Source organism: Sesamum indicum, linkage group LG5, assembly GCF_000512975.1.
Source record: "Sesamum indicum cultivar Zhongzhi No. 13 linkage group LG5, S_indicum_v1.0, whole genome shotgun sequence".
NCBI lineage: Eukaryota > Viridiplantae > Streptophyta > Magnoliopsida > Lamiales > Pedaliaceae > Sesamum > Sesamum indicum.
In genome coordinates, this window is record NC_026149.1 from 18,099,062 (window position 1) to 18,116,589 (window position 17,528).

At 32.6% G+C, this 17,528-nt stretch overlaps 1 protein-coding gene across 2 annotated transcripts; it reads left to right on the forward strand.

Moving 5' to 3' along the window:
• On the forward strand, positions 14,312 to 16,564 carry LOC105162898 (diphthine methyltransferase homolog). 2 transcript variants are annotated; one of them, XM_011081067.2, is made up of 3 exons: positions 14,312 to 14,506; positions 14,812 to 15,257; positions 15,712 to 16,564. In XM_011081067.2, exons 2-3 carry the CDS (start codon positions 14,891 to 14,893, stop codon positions 16,428 to 16,430), a joined length of 1,086 nt encoding a protein of 361 aa, XP_011079369.1. In that variant the 5' UTR covers positions 14,312 to 14,506; positions 14,812 to 14,890; the 3' UTR covers positions 16,431 to 16,564. The 2 variants fall into 2 exon arrangements, with proteins under 2 accessions (XP_011079369.1, XP_011079370.1); XM_011081068.2 differs by having other exon boundaries at positions 14,313 to 14,506; positions 14,914 to 15,257.

Sequence of the window (17,528 nt, forward strand, 5' to 3'; positions counted from 1 at the left end):
AGGAATAGGCCTCAATTTTTCTTTTATATTTTTGGTCATAAAAAAATACAACAAATTCTCTTAAAATTTATCATAATTATGTATATTTTATTATTATTTAAAAAATTATAAAAACTCTATAAAATTAATGACCTCTACTGTAAGAGTATTTGTTAGACGATCGTTAACTCCAAAGGAATATTTACAACTTTTTAAATAATAAGAAGATATTATAATTAGTGAAAACTTCAAGAGAGCTCATTATAATTTATCCAAAAAAAAGAAAAAAAAAAGGGTTAATTGCACCGCATGCCCATTGAAAATATTAGTAAGTAAAAGATTCTCCTTAACAAAAAAAAAGGGCAATATCGACTTCCTGTACTTTTTTTTTTAAAAAAAAAAAAGTTTTCATTTCACCCAAAAAAAAAAAAGTTTTCTTTTCGATTTTTTTTATTTGTCTCCGGCATCAGAGGTGGCTTTTGTCTTTTTTTTTTTAGGGAATTTTTTAGTTTGTTTGTATTTTTGTATGGAAGTATGTTGCATTTAACTCAAAAAAATTAAGTGGCTTCGATTGTTGTTAGAACGGACTAAAATAGAAAGATCATAAGTGATTTACAGTATTTACAAATTACTTACCTTCAATATTCCCCAAATATGTATACGGAAGCATATACACAACTTTTTGATAAAAAATGACCCATTTTTTATCAGTTGAAATAACACGTGCTGATGTAGACGTCAAGATCTAAGTACAAAAATGATTAACTTAAATTGGGATTTCTTTTCTTGAGTTTTAAATTTTTTTTGAGTAAATTAACTAAAATTGCACCATGAATTTTGATCATTAACAATTAATATACAAATTGTCGATATTAATTATTTATGGCTAACGCACAACTACTCTTACAGTAGACTAACAATTACTGTTAAAATGACTAATACCGTAAATTGGCAGAATTCGTATATATAATCTTATGACTATAGTTTTAACTTCGCCAATTAAACTAAACTTGATTGACTTTCCTGATTTTAATGTAATAACCACAATTGGTAAGGCCAAAATCAACATCAAGGCATTAAACTACTACTTGAGTAATTAGATAGCAAACTTCCTCTTTTGGAGAAAAGATTTTTGCTAACATATCTTAACTACTACTACTAGTACATGTGATTTTGCTCCTATTTTCTTTCATCTTTCTAGGATTATGAGTTAGATTCTAGATCAATAATTGTTTTATGGATTTTGAGAAAATTAAGTTTGAATATGAAGAAGAAAAAGGAGTTGTTCTATTAATGTTTAGTTGTAAGAAAGTGAAGTCTTTTAATGCAATAAAGCTAGTAATTAGATTCACATTAATTAATTGCATTTATTTATATTGATGAAAAATGTATGATTGTGCACCACATATGATATTGTTTCATAGCTCTTTGTCATACATCATAAAAATATATACTTTGATAATATTATTTTCATATTTCTTTCTAGAATTTGATTAATACATAATATTATTTTATGATGTAACGAAACTATTTTGTTAGGCCGAATCATTAGTGCTAATTTATCATACTCTGTTAGTATTTCTGCATTATATAGACTATGGCGTATCCCATGACTTGTTATGGGAGAAACCAATATTTGACTGTTGTATTATACGTATGTACCTTTTATTAATGAAACTTACATTTACCCAAAAAAAATTATTTTGTTAGGGTTTTTTACAAAATTATTTACTTAGTTTAGATATCATAACATGTAAAGATGAGAAAAGTTGTTCCCTTTCTTAGGTTTAATTATTTTTTTATTATAAAAAAATAATAAAAATAATGCATATAATAGTAATATAATGAGTCGTGGACACCGTCTGCGACTTCACAAATTTTTAATTTTTTAATATTATATGTATTGTTTTAAATATATCATTATTATTATTATTCATAATAAAAAAATAATTAAACCTCCCTTCTTAGGGGGAATCATCACTTTGCTTCCCATTTCCCCATTAAGGATATGGTAATTTTTTTACATATTTCTCATACTAATGGTTAAAGCTCAAATTTCATAAATAAATTTAAAGTTATGAAGTCTAGTCACATCTAGCTCGTGGCGATACTTTAATTTATTTGAATTTATTATAATTAATTTTATTATTCTTAGTTATATTAATATATTGATTAATTCGATGTAAGCTGAGATATTGATGTAAGAGATAAATGCAAAATTGATACCATATTATAGGGCAATTTGCGATTTAGGTACAATATTTTCTGAAAGGGATAATTACATTTACACCCCCCGACCTATCGCTCTTTTAACAAATCACTTCTACTTTTCAAAATACATTTCATTGGAGATGGTTACTGGGAGGGAAGCATAGCTGAAAAGGCAAGAGAGTACTCAAAAGCTCTGTTTGGCCATGAATTGAAGAATATTTGTGTAGTAAATAAATATATCTAATGGTTCCACAAGTATTTCTTTCAGAGTGGAGTAGCAACCAAAATAATTGCCCCTATGTTCTTGACAAAGATGCACAATCCATGGAAGAAATGTTGATTCAATCATATAGAGTACCCGAAGGACAATTGGATCTAGTAGCAAGAGAATGTTTTTCCTCAAAAACAAACTGAAAGATTGGTGTTATCAAGTATCCGCTCAAAAGAACATGAAGAAATTGAGGAAAAAATTAAATGAACCCTCTCTATTGTAATAATAATGATTTTCCAACCATTATAAGAGAATCAAGCGAGCAAAGGAAGAAAAAGAGCAGTGGCTCCTATTCTAAGAGTTTTAAAAAACATTTTTTTTCAAAGGAGACCATGATGGTCCAAATCAAGGCTAGATCATAGAAATTTAGGTAGAAACCAAGATCAACAAGAGATTCATCTCAAAGATTTAGACGAACAAACGCAAGATCCACGGGAATGACCCATATGAGAAGAACTTTTAAACGAGTCTATACTAGAGCCAATGAAAGTTTTAATGATTGTAACCGCTGGATGTACGGAACAAAAGAGCATATATCACTAGATTTCCCGCAGAAACATAGTGAATTATGAAAGTTTAAAGCCATAAACGACATCCTAGATGTAGTTTATTATGGTAATTTGGTACCAATCTTCCAATTCAAGGATCTTTGCTCAAATGAAAGCATCTACGAGGAGACATACAAAGTGATTTAGATGGATTTTCGATCGAGTTAGAATAATTACAATGTAAGAGATAGGCTTCAAATCTTTGAAAGGTTGTCAGGATTTTTTTTAAGGATGACGGTGTCAAACAAAATCATATAAAGAATCATGCATCAAAACTTTAATATTAGCCCATATGGGGGATTTAGGGTCGGAGGAATTGCTAGAGCCCTCAACCAGATGGGGTTGAAACAAAGAAAACATCACAGAATATACAAAGTACGTTCGAGAGTGGTATGATTTCGGGGCACTTGCTTTAGTTCATACTACAACACCAAGATTTTCGAAAATCTCATAACTTTTGGAATGGATTAGTGGGGCAGTATATGATTCTTGGCAAAACAATCCCTACCTCAAATGAGGAGATATTTGGAGCTTAAGCTAATTTCAGCGGCTCCAGAAATCATAGAAAATGGTTCTCATCCAGCATTTCATTTCATCAAATTCAATCGAATCAAAGCTATAATAGGAGAAACCCCTTTGGTTTTAGCCATCATGAGGATGAAATCTCCACTCAAAGGGTTTGGGATTGTTGGGTTTGTCTCACAGGACACGGTCAAGTTTCTACTTAAAATATTTTCAATAAATTAAATGACCATTCTTGTTAAACTCCATGTCAGGGAAGAAAACTGAAATTCCATAGAGCCTAGTTGGGAAAAAAAAAAATGCTCATCTGAAAGAATAAGCTACCAGCAACAAAGGCCACCCAAAAAAATACATGCAACATGATGCATGTCGTATTGGCATAACCATATATGCCCTTATTGTGAGAAATAGAAAAAGCCTTTGTTTGGAACAAAGCTTTGAGTGACCTAGGAAAAACCCAAATCCAAATCAGAGAAGGGTAAAAGACATAAAAAGGGATTTTCACAAAACGAGGTAAAAATATCAAATATCACCAACAACAATGAAGTTGGACCGTAGCTGCTTGCTCTATGAAGCAGTCCAAATGCGCACAAAAGGACTCTACCCAACACAATCTCTGTGGCAGACATCCCCCAAAATCATACCATATTACAAACGGCTCGCTGAAGCATTTTTAAAGAACATGGCAACAACCAACACATTTGTGCCGCAATCCGGTCTGATCTTGTCTCAAAAGAACGGTCTCAACCCATCTCTACCTCACGTAGAGCTCGTGTGTCAATCAAGATTTTTAACTGGGCACACTCTCCTTCCGGAGCCCGGGATTAACCGGGGCTCTGATACCAAGTGTCACAGGTTTACTCTTTTGTCTTGCAGCAGAATATATTTTTCGCCCGTGATGATTATTAGTAGAAGCAAACAAATAAGGCCCATAGTCAGAAAAGCAAGTGGGAACAGTTGAAAAAACAAATGGCCAACAAACTATAATGAGCATAGCTGGAAAAGAAAAGGCTAAAGTAGATGAAGAAAGCCATGATATCATCTAAAATGAGTTTGAAGTTTGTGATCCAATTCCACGGGTTATTATTAATAGAGTGATAGGAAGTAGATGGAGGTCATCGAAAAATCTCTCCAACTCTTCAACAAATAATATTTGAGTCCTCTCTAAATTTTTCGAGTGTTAAGTTTTTTAGTGTATGGGGATTTCCCCAACAAGACTACCCCTTTTATCTCCTCAAAGGGGACTGTTGCTCTTTATCTGATTATGTGAGGTACACCTCTAGAGATCCTACGTAGATGTTATTTAGGCCACCCATGGACGCCATGTGAGATAGACTTTGATTTTGGCTAGGGATTTCAAATTTCTAAGCTTTCTTGTAGGCTTGTGAGGTTTTCTTGGGTCTGGACCCTCTCGAATTTGGGCCAGTTGGACTTCTTTTGGTCAATTTATTCTCTGAGGGTGTCCTTGTCGGATACCCTAAGGGGGCTACCTAGATTGGGTTGCTTGAGGATACCTTGGGCCCTTACTCGAGTAGAGCCTCCTAAGGGGTACCTTGGGCTTTGCATTCATTTGGACTCTTGCGATTTCTTCTTCCTTTTAGACCCATTGGGCTTTTTTGGGCTAACCCTTTTTTATGGGTATCATTTAGCACACCAACTCGAATAGATGGACTTTGTCATTTATTAGAGTAAACGTCTTTAGAGGCAAGAGAATGGCCTAAAGATGGAGCCACTTTTATTTCTTTATTTTTTTCGAACTCCTACAAAGAGATGATAGTAGTACAAGTATGCTTAAAGAAACAAGAGTTTACCTCGTGCCTGTATAGAGCAGGTATGTGTGCTTCTACGGAAGAGGGCTTAACAAGTGCTTTTTGTGTCTGCTCGAGTATAGGACTTTAATTTTCTACAAGAAAATATTAACAATAGAGATGTGTCTATCATGAATAAGGCTTTTGTGCTTGGATGGAGCAAAATTTGTGTGCCTCCTTGGAAGAAGGCTTATTTGAGGGTGCTACTTGGTGCAAGACTCAGGGACCTCACCGAAGGGGGGAAAAGGTGTCTGTTTGGAGCAAGGTTATGTGCCTGTGTGGAAGATATGACTTTTTTGTACCTGTATATAACATAATCTATGTGCTTCCATAGAGAAGGACCTAAGTGCCTACCCGAAGGAGGGCTTAGGGTGTCTGCTTCGAGATAGGGCTTATTCCTCGAGGTTTGTGGCCTCATCTTCCTGTTACTCGTGGTTTTCACCAAGGAATTGATGTTTGTACTTCTTAGCTAAGTTAATGTATTTTTCGACTCGAGTTAGGAGATTCTAAAATTATGAAGGAGCTTTGGCTAAGGACTCGAAAAAGTTACCATTTTGCAATCCTTGAGAAAAAAAAAACGCAGGTTAGTTTATCAAATGTAGTAGAATGAACCTCTATGGCAGCTAAGTTAAAACATGGAAAATACTCTGTAAGGGATTCTCCTATTTTTTTGCTGTAGGGAGAAAAAGGCTCATGGTTGTCTTTCAACGCCATTTATTGCTGGAAAATTGGTGCAGAAAGAGAGCGAAATTCACTGAATAACTGGATTGAATCTATAGGCAATTGGTTGAATCACTGTGGGGTCGACTGTGTTAAGGTGAGGGGATCAGTGGTTCTATTGTACTGTGGAAGATTGGGTTCCTTCCAGTTGAGGGGGAGTTTACCTACTAGGATCTCTTCATTGAAGGGGGTGCCCTCTTGCTACCCCAGGGGGACCTCGAAGACACACCTCTGCAGATCTAAGAGTTCCTGTTGAAACTTATTAATGTGCGTCTTTCAATTGCTGGGGATACCTTTTTGTAAGGGCGGGTGCTCTCACCTTCTTCCAGAGGGGACGTCCTATTGCAAGGTTCCTTGCACATTAAAAGTCGGATAGATAATATTAGGCAATAATAATGGTGGGGCCGTTGAAATCAGGTTCTTGAATCGAGGTAGTAATCATCTGTTGGATTTCTTCCCTCGGAAAGGGACCATCCTCCTCGAGGAGGTATCCGAGGAGGTGTTAGCTCCACATTGGTAGCTTTCATTGTTCTCACATCTTAGTTTTGTATTCCCACAGACTACGCTAATGATGCGAGCAAAAAATAGCTTGGTACACTTAGAATGAAAAGTAGTGAAATAAGTGCTAGGAAATAAAAGATTGTAAAAGAGTTATGAAGAGAGTATTATTGCTCGATTTTCATGTACAAATGATAGATTGATATCGAAGTGAAACTGTAAGTACGGAATACAATGTTCCTTTAAGCCAATCTATTTTTTGGGAGCATCCCTATCGGATTCTTTGGGAGCTCTACTCAAATTAGACTTTCTGTGGGCACCTTGGGCCCTTACCTGGGTTGGTTCTCTTGGGAGGCACATCGAGTTTTGCATTCCTTTGGACTCTTGTGATTTTTTTCTTATTTTTGAGCCGTTTGAATATTTTTTAGATCAACTTATTTTTATGGGCATTAATATATAATATAGGGTGCTTTTTACGAATAAATTTTAAGAGCACTTGGAAATGACCAATTTTAAATATTCACATTATTTAGTGATATGTGACCCACATAAAAACCTATGTAATTAATTAGCTAATGCTCCTAAAATTACCCTTTTCTCGTTCTTATTTTTCATTGCATTGAATATATTCGATCAGATTTTATTTCAATAAGAATTTTTCCTTCTAACGATATATTTCTTCCCTTTTTATTTCTTTATTTAGGATAATTATATTTATACTTTTTTATTTATAACCTATTTAAAAAAAAACTATACATGCTTTTGTATAATTACATAAATTATCTCTGACAATAAAAAGTATGATTAATTTGTGTAATGCTGTTGATGTTTTTGGAAAGGTATATGTGTAAGTTTTACAAAATCAGTAGTAATTTATATAAATAATGCTGACATTTCTAATAGGTATATGTATAACTATCTAGAAACAGAGGTTATATGTATAAAAACAGACTATAGATACGTTGTAAATATAACTAGGGATAATTACACTCCTCTACCCCGAGATTTGGTGTAATTACACGTAGACCTCATGCGGTTTGGAAAATTATATCTAATGCTCCTGAGATTTACTTTCGTCTAACAAATATATTTTTCTATTAGTCAAAATTCATCGAATTTGCTAATATTACCAAAAAAGATCAGACAAAATTCATATTTATTCTCAATTGAGTTATTATTGACTTATTGTAGGTCAAACAAATTTTTCTATAATTAATTTATCCCTATACATCTTCATATGTTAATGCATGTGAGAAGGTATATCATGGGTAGTTTAATTAGAAAAAAATTGTTTAACCTGCAATAAGTCACTAAAAAGTCAATTGACGGTAAATATCAATTTTCATTCAATTTTGTTTTTATTAATATCAATAAATTCATTGAATTTGGACCTATTTATTGGACGAGTGCAAATTTTAAGAATGCTAAATATAATTTTATAAATTATAAAAAAAATACATATATTTTATCAAATTTTAGGGGAGGAGAGCGTAATTACGTGTATAGTTATCCCTTTTTCTTTTTGTGTGGAGAAGTTTGTCATCATTGTGTCCTCATGTTTTTGACATAAAAAGACATTATTATGCTTTCTTCTATTACACGTGGGGTCTCTTTGTTTAATTTTTCTTTTTTTTTTAATTATTAAATCGTGGGGTCTCATCAAATGCTAATCTTATAAAAAGGGAGTGTGTCAAGCACGCTTTTTAAAAGTCGTTGGTTTGGCGACTCCAACGGCTACTGTGAGTCGTGGGGTCAGCCTTCGGCCGACTACAAATACATTAATCTGATTAAAATTAATAGATAAATTATATTAATTTAATAAGTGAATTACAATAACTCACATAAAATGAGATAAACACTCACACGAAGTGAGATAAATACACGTTCGATAAGATTTAAACCCATGACTTTTAATACCAAGTCAAATTGTTGTTCATACTGATTTTGATATTTCTTGCAAAATCGGAAAAATACTTATTTTTTCTCAGTCTTTGACAAATACCTCCTATTCCAACTTGACACGAATCGTCTCTAGACTATGATATTCCAACTTGACTCAAATTGTCTTTAGATGAGCTATATGTGTCAAGCTCGTAAATAATTATAAATTATTCATATATTAACCATATATTTTTTTATATAAATTTAATTATATGAATATTAAGAAACTTCTAAGAATTTAAAATCTCAAAATTCTCACAAAAAAAAAAAAAAATCGATGTGGGATTCGAATTTTGTATTGTATTTCTTAAATCGTTCAAATATTTGGATAATCATAACTAATAGTGTACGATGAATTTTGCGTGGACTGAACTGCGTAAGAAATATAAAATTATTTTGAAATTTTAGAAGAAAATATTTATTTGATTTAAGTTTTCATTTAGCTCTCATATTAACTTCTAGCCTTTTCTCTCTCTCTCTCTTTTTATATTTAACTAATCGTCGTGGTATGTTGTTTTTATGTGCATAATAAATAAATTTTTATGTATTAAAATATATTATAAATAAGAAAAAAATATATAAACCAATAAATTATATTTTAAAATAAAAAAAATAATTTAAAATATTATTGACACAATAAAAAATTGATATAGTAGTGTTAAAATAATATTTAGTCACTTTTGTTAAAGAAAAAAGTAATTACAATTAATTTTTAAAATTATTTTATAATTATTATATTTAAACATTAGTGTGATAGTATCAAAAACTGCCGTTTATGAGTATAAATGACGATTTTTTTTTTTTTATATTAGTATAGATCATACAATTCGATTAAGAAAAAGATAAGCAATAATATCGGAAAGCTTCACAAGAAAGTAATTTGAACAATTGCCATTGAAAATATCCTCTTACCAAAACCTCTAATCAACATTATAACAATTGCCTATAATTTTAATCTGAATTCATTTTGGTCCTTTATCTTTGGCGATTAGATTTAGTCTTTTATATATCAATTTTGTGTAGATTTGGTACTTTAGCTTAATTTGTGGCTCTTTTGCCCTTTTGATGATAAATGTTAACAGTCCTTCATAATGCTCTAAAGTGTAATATAAATAAATATTTTTTCGATAAACCTAGACTCTTATACGATTTTAGGTGAGCATTAGCTACGAGATGCAAAACGAATAGATATTTTATGGACTAAAATTGTTCTTAAAAAGCTGTGTAGGGATAAAATTTTTTGAAATTGAATTAAGGGACTAAAATTAAGCAATTTTAAAAGTTACCGACTAAAACTAAAATGAGTAAATTTAAAGAATTATAATTAAATAATTTTAAAAGTTACTGACTAAAACTAAAACGGGTAAATTTAAAGGACTAAAATTAATAGCAGACAAAAATTTAAAGGACTATGCGAATAATTTTTCCTTAAGTTTTATTTAGAATAGCTTATCAGCTCCCAACATCTTATTTTTAAAGTTTATAATTTGATTTTTTTTTAAAATTAATTATCAAACACCTTGTGACGTTTTGTAATTTCAGGGAAACACCCTCTCACTAGAAGAAAAACAAAAGGGATAATTACACTCTCCTCCCTGAAGTTTGGTATAATTACACATAGACCCTTTGTGATTTGAAAAATTACACCTAACACTTTTGAGGTGTGCTTCTGTGTAACAAATAAGTCTCTCCGTTAGTCAAAATTAATTGAATTTGCTAATATTAACAAAAAAACTTGAATGAAAATTTACCCTTGATTAACTGATTACTGACTTATTGTAGGTCAAATAATGTTTTCGGACTAAACTACCTTCATATGGTGAAGATATAACTACTCATATGTATTAATACGTGAAGACGTATGAAGGTAATTGATCATAAAAAGATTTATTTAACCTGCAATAAGTTAGTACTAAGTCAATCAAGAATCAATATAGATTTTTTTTTCTAACTTTTTTTTGTTTAATATCAACAAATTCGGTTAATTTTCTAAAAGAGGGATTTATTTGTTAGACGAAAGTAAATCTCAAGAGTGCTAGATGTAATTTGCCAAACTACAAGGAATCTACATGCACCAAACTTCAAGGGAGGGGAGTGTAATTATTCCAAAACTAAAAGAAGAATTGACTAACGTATTTTTCACCCGTATGAATTTTTTGTCAATTCTAACATGGAATCTAGAAATAGAATAAAATAGGAACTAAAATCGAGAATTAAATTTGTAAATGACTGAAATATATCATAATTAAGTAACTGTCGGAATAAAAAATGTCAATTTCTATATTGATTCTTGTTGTGCTTCTCTCCCTCCATTTTCTTTCAACCAAAAAATGTACACACACACACATATATATATATATATAGTTGTCTCTCCCTAACTAACTTTATCCTTCAAAGTATTTTTATATGATTAATTCAAACTAAAAAAGATTAAATAATAAAAAAATTAAATACAATTACCACAACTAAAGTATCCATCCCACGTCAATTACTCCCAAAAAAAATATTAAAATCTTAAAAAAAAAAAACTCTAACTTTTAATTTTTAAATTTGAAAAGTTCATTTCAACCTTACACAAATTGCTGTTTTTGATAAAACAAAAAAAATTTAAAGAGATTTCTAAAATGTCAAAATCACCCTATGTCAACATTTTTTCTAATTCTAATTTCACTTATTTTTTTAAGCTTTTTCTATTTTCATAATCCTAAAGTACTCGGAGCTCATTTTATTTTAGTTAAAAATAAATTTATACATGCATATATATATATATTTAAAAAATATATAATAAATATGTATTTATAATATATATTATATTTTTTATATATTTTTTAAATATATATATATAATATATATATTATAAATACATATTTATTATATATTTTTTAAATATATATATATATATGTACGTATAAATTTATTTTTAACTTGGTTTGACAAACAAGTGAAACTAAAATAAAACAGTCTCCAAGTACTTTAGGATTATAAAAATAAAAAGAGCTCAATGAGTTAGACAAAGCTTTGATGAATGGTGATTGTGGCATTCTAGAAATTTGATGAGTGTCGAAGTCACCAAAAATAATTCCTACAACACTTGTGAAAGTGGGAGTAGGGTCGAATCCACAGGGATTGGCTTTAAGTTGATTTCTTTAAGAGAAATAGAAAATAATGGGGGGAGATTTGATGGTAAAAAGAAATAATCAAAAACTAAATAAATAATTAAAAATACCTGACGAAGATACAAGAGAGAGATTTTCCGGTTAAGGCTAGAATCATGCTTGATTCTTGTGAGTTGATCATTGATGCAAGAATAACACATGTCTCCTACGAGGACAATTCGTTTAAACTAGATCATGCATTCCCCATAACATAATTAAATACTGTGACATAACTAATCATGCTACGTTGCCACTAAGTATTGAACTAAATAAACAATTACACGGATTTATAAAGTTCAATTAGCTAAGCAAACCTTCTTGATAATGAACAACCGGCCGAATCATTCATAAATCAGATGTTTGTAATTAAAGCACAGAGAATAACATGAATATTTGCTTGACAAGTGTAGAACGCAGATTAGATCTCACAACATAATAGGAATCAAGCAATCAACATACCTTAACCAGGAAATAAGGAATTTAGCCGGACATATTAATGGAAGAACACACTAGAAAGTGGAATTCCATTAATTCCGGTAGTAAAATAAAATAAAAGAGAAGAGATGAACAGAGAATTCTATAGAGTTCTAACATAAAAACTGAACTACTTCTAATAAAGAGATCCTCCCTATTTATAATAAAAGTCCCTTACGAATCTAGACGTAATGGGGGGATAGATACGTGATAAACTCTAAAAAGATAAATAGATTACAAAAGATAAGCTTAAAAGAATCCTTTCTAAATCTAAACACTTGATTCCTTTATCTCTTGGGGAAATCATTCGTGCTTATCCTTATCCCGAGTTGACTACTCCATTAAGCGTGGGCGCACTTTGTCAATTTTACAGAAACGTCCTTGTAATCTTCCTTTTTGCTGAATATGCAATAAAATCACATAATTAGGAATATTTTGGCTTAAAAAAGGAAGATTAAATTGCTATAAAATCATTATAATTGCAGAGTTATCAAAATTCCTTTCTTTATTTATTTTTCACAAAGCAATTTTAATAAGGGTAAATTGGACTTTTCAAACTTAAAAATTAAACGTCAGGATTTTTTTTTTTTTTTTGTAGATTTTAATACTTCAGTTGTAATTGCTGTTTTTAAGGGTAATAACTATATTTAACCCTAAAAAAATAAAAATATATTTTAAGTTTTTATTTAAATTAAATTTAAACATCCACCGTATAATATATAGTTAAATTCGGTGGCAATTGACGCTTCTGCCTCTTCTTAAGGGATGAATTGGGGCTGGGGCCTTGCCTTGGTTAGGGCAGGTTTGGTTCATTTGTTGGCGAGTTCGAGTTCAATAAACTTTGGGTCTAGGGCGGGTCCCAAGTTTTGTCCAAACTCGTCAGTTATTTTTTTCTTTTTCATAATTCTTAATATTTTGATACATATATATAATACTGGTTATTAAAAATTTTGGTATTAAATGCAATTTGAATGCGGTAAGGCTCGTACTGATCAATGAGCTAGCGGTTGAAGACCCGGCTGCAAGCTTAAATAATTTTGTACATATCCATTTTGATGCGTGTAAAAAGTGCATAGGTGGAATTGAGCTCTTTAATGGGCCAAATTCTTTGCAAATTTTAAAAAATGGGAACCTCTAAAAAAATATTAGCACTTTGACTCTCAAATCAATACTAACATTAAAATAATAATTTAGAAAAAGAGAACAAGAAAAAGAGAATAGCAAGCTATATTAAAAGAATGAGCACCACGAGCATATATATTAGAAATTGCTTATGAATGCTTGAAAAAATGTGCGCTTGCTTGAGGGATTCTGGCAGTTGAAGGAGTCGACGTGGTGGTTGTTTAACCTTTTTCATTAAACTTAATGAAAATTTTATTTAATATACAAAAAAATTGCTATTTTTATTTCAATTTTTGTGGTGTTTTTCAAGCTATAATCTAATACGCCCATTTTTTCTATTTTTCTTCAAACTTTAAAAGAGAATAAACAAAAAATAAATAAATTTAAACAACAAATTTTCTAAAATTTATTATTAATTTAAAGAACATATTTATTATTGCTTAAATTTACTTTTTTGGTTTATTCTATTTAATTGTTTGAAGAAAAATAGAAAAAATTGGATGCATTGGATTACAACTTTAAAAGCACCATAAAATGGGAGGAAAATAATAATTTTTTCCACTTTAAATGAAATTTTCGTTAAATAATGGAAAAGTTAATGAAAGGACCAAAAGTGCCAAAAAAGTTATATAATTTTTGGATTTATATTTTGAGGTAATTTAAAATATTTTAAAATAAGTGTTGTAGGTTTGATGTTGGAATTGAGACAAAAACCACTGCTCATTGTCAAATCATATCTTATATATATTTATATATAAATATTGTATGTTTGATATTGTATTTTTTTTGGAGATAAAAAATATTATTTATTATTAAATCATGTCTCTTTTATATTATATATATAAATTTATATATATTATATACAAAAAATTAAAAAATAAAAAAACACACAGATAAGGTGTAAAAAATATAAAATAAACATTGAGTATATTTTATCTTATCGCTGAAAATGCTAAAATATGAAACCAAACATAGTATTAGAGTTTGAAAACTAAAATTACAATCCTAAATTATTTGAAGACCAAAATCGTATTATAATTGTTTTTTTTTTTACATGTGTAGTTTGCTCATTTTCTTACCACACGGGTTCGCATGCATTTTTCCGTATACAATTCATTCCCTGAATCAGCCGCCGCCACTGCCGCCCGGAATCCTATTTCAGAAAACTTTCACTCATCAGCTGCCGCGTCGCCTGACCCCTAGCAAGCTGCGCCGCCTCGTTTTTGCCCAACTCCTCAAGCTGCGACTTCAAAGACGGTGTGCTAAATCTCAATTTCAAATGTTTATCTGATTTTCTGGGTCTATATTTCTGAAATGGTTGTTGCTGCTTCCACTCAGGGCGGGGCGGGGCGGGGCGGGGGGGGGGGCCGGGTCGGGGCGGGGCTAGGGCGGGTCTCGGCTCGGGGATGCCCCGCCCCAGACCCGCCCCGTTGCCGTCCCAAGGCGGCTTCATATTCATAAATCTTTTCTTTTTCTTTCATACTGTAATTCATTGCCGTCATAAAAGGAATCGAGAACGGAAAAGCTTACTCCGATTGACTGATTATGTGATTTCTTTGAAGTTTGTTTGCAGGGTCAATTAGGTGTATGATGAAATGCCCCAATGCTTTTCCCTCTGTAGCTTAGAATCTTGAACATATTATGCTTGTTTCATGCATATTCAGGTTGTACATGGAGATGGGGAGCTGCATCTTAGATGGAAATGCAGATGCCGTGGAGTTTTGTCCCCATGAGTCGTTCTATAACGTGCTTGCAGCTTCCACTTACGTGCTTCAAGAGGGCGATCAACCAAGTCGGTCAGGTTGCATTACGCTCTTTGATGTTGATGCTGAAGCTGGCCGGCTCGAGTTGATTCAGAAAGTGGAAACGGCAGGGATTTTTGATATAAAGTGGAGCCCGAGGCTCTTGCAGAATCCAGGCCGTCCTTTGCTTGCTCAAGCTGATGCTGATGGTTATGTTAGGATTCATAGCCTGCAGGGCTCTGATTCAGATGGTTCAAAAATGCATGGTAAGTTGTACTTTTCGCTTTGTTGTGGTCGTTGAATATGTTACTCACAATATAGCCAAATCAGTCCTGATTCTACATTTTAGATTAAGGGTTGAACCCATTTTCTTAATGACACTGAAATTGTAAAATTGTTGTCCAACTGAAGTATCAACTCCATGAATGATAGTGAACTAAGTCAGTATGTACATGACCTTCTAATTACAAGGGTTAGCATAAGTACCTAATTGAAAATTAGTTTATTAGTCTATTGCATCAAGGATAAACGCAAAGTCTTAAAAGTAAACACATTTGGAACACATTGGACAAGGCACATTGTGGCGAGTAAGAATGCTAATGAATGGAGGCCTTTTGCATGCTAATGATGTATATTGCATCTTGGTCTTCTTTATCTTCCCTGAGCATCATGTATGCTCTGATCAGAATCTACAATGATGAGTTCTCCTCGTTAATGCAGGGAACGGTCTAAATGAACTTTGTGGCGATTGTATCAGTTCTTCCATGTGCTTGTGCATCGATTGGAACTCATCTGCTACATCCATGGCAGTAGGCCTTTCTGATGGATCAGTTTCTATAATCTCACTTGACGAATCCCAACTGAACATATTACAAGAATGGAAAGCACATGACTTCGAGCTTTGGGCGGCTTCATTTGACATCCAACAACCAATGCTAGTATACACTGGCTCAGACGACTGCAAATTCAGTTGCTGGGATTTGCGTGATGACCCTTCTAACTTGGTTTTCCAAAACACAAAAGCTCACACAATGGGAATTTGTTGTATTGCAAAAAGCCCTAGTGATCCTTATACTTTACTCACAGGTAGCTATGATGAATGCCTAAGGATATGGGATGTCAGATCAACTTCAAAGCCTGTAAATGAATCTTCAATACGTCTAGGAGGAGGAGTGTGGAGAATTAAGCACCATCCATCCACACCAGGACTAGTCTTGACTGCTTGTATGCACAATGGATTTGCAATTGTTAAATTTGATGGGAATCAAGTCCAAGTTGTTGAACAATACAACAAACATGGTTCACTTGCGTACGGTGCAGATTGGCAAAGAGGAGACGTATCTGTGGTCGGGAGAAAGAAGAGTCCAGTAATTGCTACTTGCTCATTTTATGATCGGCTCCTTCATGTATGGACACCAGAAGGTGATGTGTTTGTATGATTTACAATTCCTTTTCACAAAATAAATTAAGCTAAACTTTTTTTACAACTTCTAACTGTTCCATACAACTTTTGCAGTGAATTTCTAACTTTTCTTGCTCTTACATGTGAATCTACATCAACATGTAGGACTTTCTTTTTCTTGCATATATAATATAAATTGTGTATGCTTATTTTTCAAGAGGCTACTTTTTCCAGCAATTAAGCATTTGCAGTCTCTGACCGTACAATAAAACAATAAGATAAACGAGAATGCAGATTGCATGTATCTTCACAATCCATGAAGACACAACAGCTTTACTAGGTAAATGGTTGCAATAACACTGACATTACCTTCATCAAGTCAGCTGGACTAACGTGGAACCTTTTTGTATACCTCGCTTCCTCAAGAACTTGGGTAAGAATGTTGAAGATGATAATGAAAACAGAACAAACAGAAGCCATGTGCAGGTGCAAAATCGAAGCTTTCTTCATTGAACAAAAGTTGCAGATTTCTGTAAAGAGAAGCTCTTAAATACAATCTGGAGAAGATGAAAAACGGAAATAACAGACTCCCGCCAACTAACTAACAGACTCGATGACACGTAAGCGCCATACGGCGCACACATCAGCCAACTAATAAAAATATAACAAATAAAGCAAACAGAAGAAGAAAAACGTAAGAGATAAACCACGCTTCTTCACAAAGCCTTCGTCTTCAGAGTGCTGCTCTGTATCTTTTCTGAGCTCATGCTGCAAGCTACATTATCCAATTCCAATCATCCCCCCCCCCCCCCCCCCCCCACAAGTTGGACTTGGGGCAAAGGCAAACAAGCCCAACTTGCACAAGAGAGGAAGAAATGCAAGACTAGAGAGAGGCTTTGTGAACAAATCGGCAACTTGCTCCTTGCTGCGAACAATAACGGGAAGGAGGAAACCAAACTTGTAAAGGTCTCGAACAACATGGCAATCTATATCAAGGTGCTTCGTGCGCTCGTGGAAGACGGGATTAGCCATGATATGCAAAGCTGCCTGGTTATCACAATGAAATGGAATAGGGGTAGAAACAGTAACACCAAAATCACGAAGCAAATAAGAAATCCATTGCAACTCGCAAGCA

Coding starts and splice junctions, on each gene's coding strand:
- LOC105162898 (XM_011081067.2), top strand. CDS start 14,891: ATGCTTGTTTCATGCATATTCAGGTTGTACATGGAGATGGGGAGCTGC. Junction 15,258..15,711: donor AGATGGTTCAAAAATGCATG/GTAAGTTGTACT, acceptor TCGTTAATGCAG/GGAACGGTCTAAATGAACTT.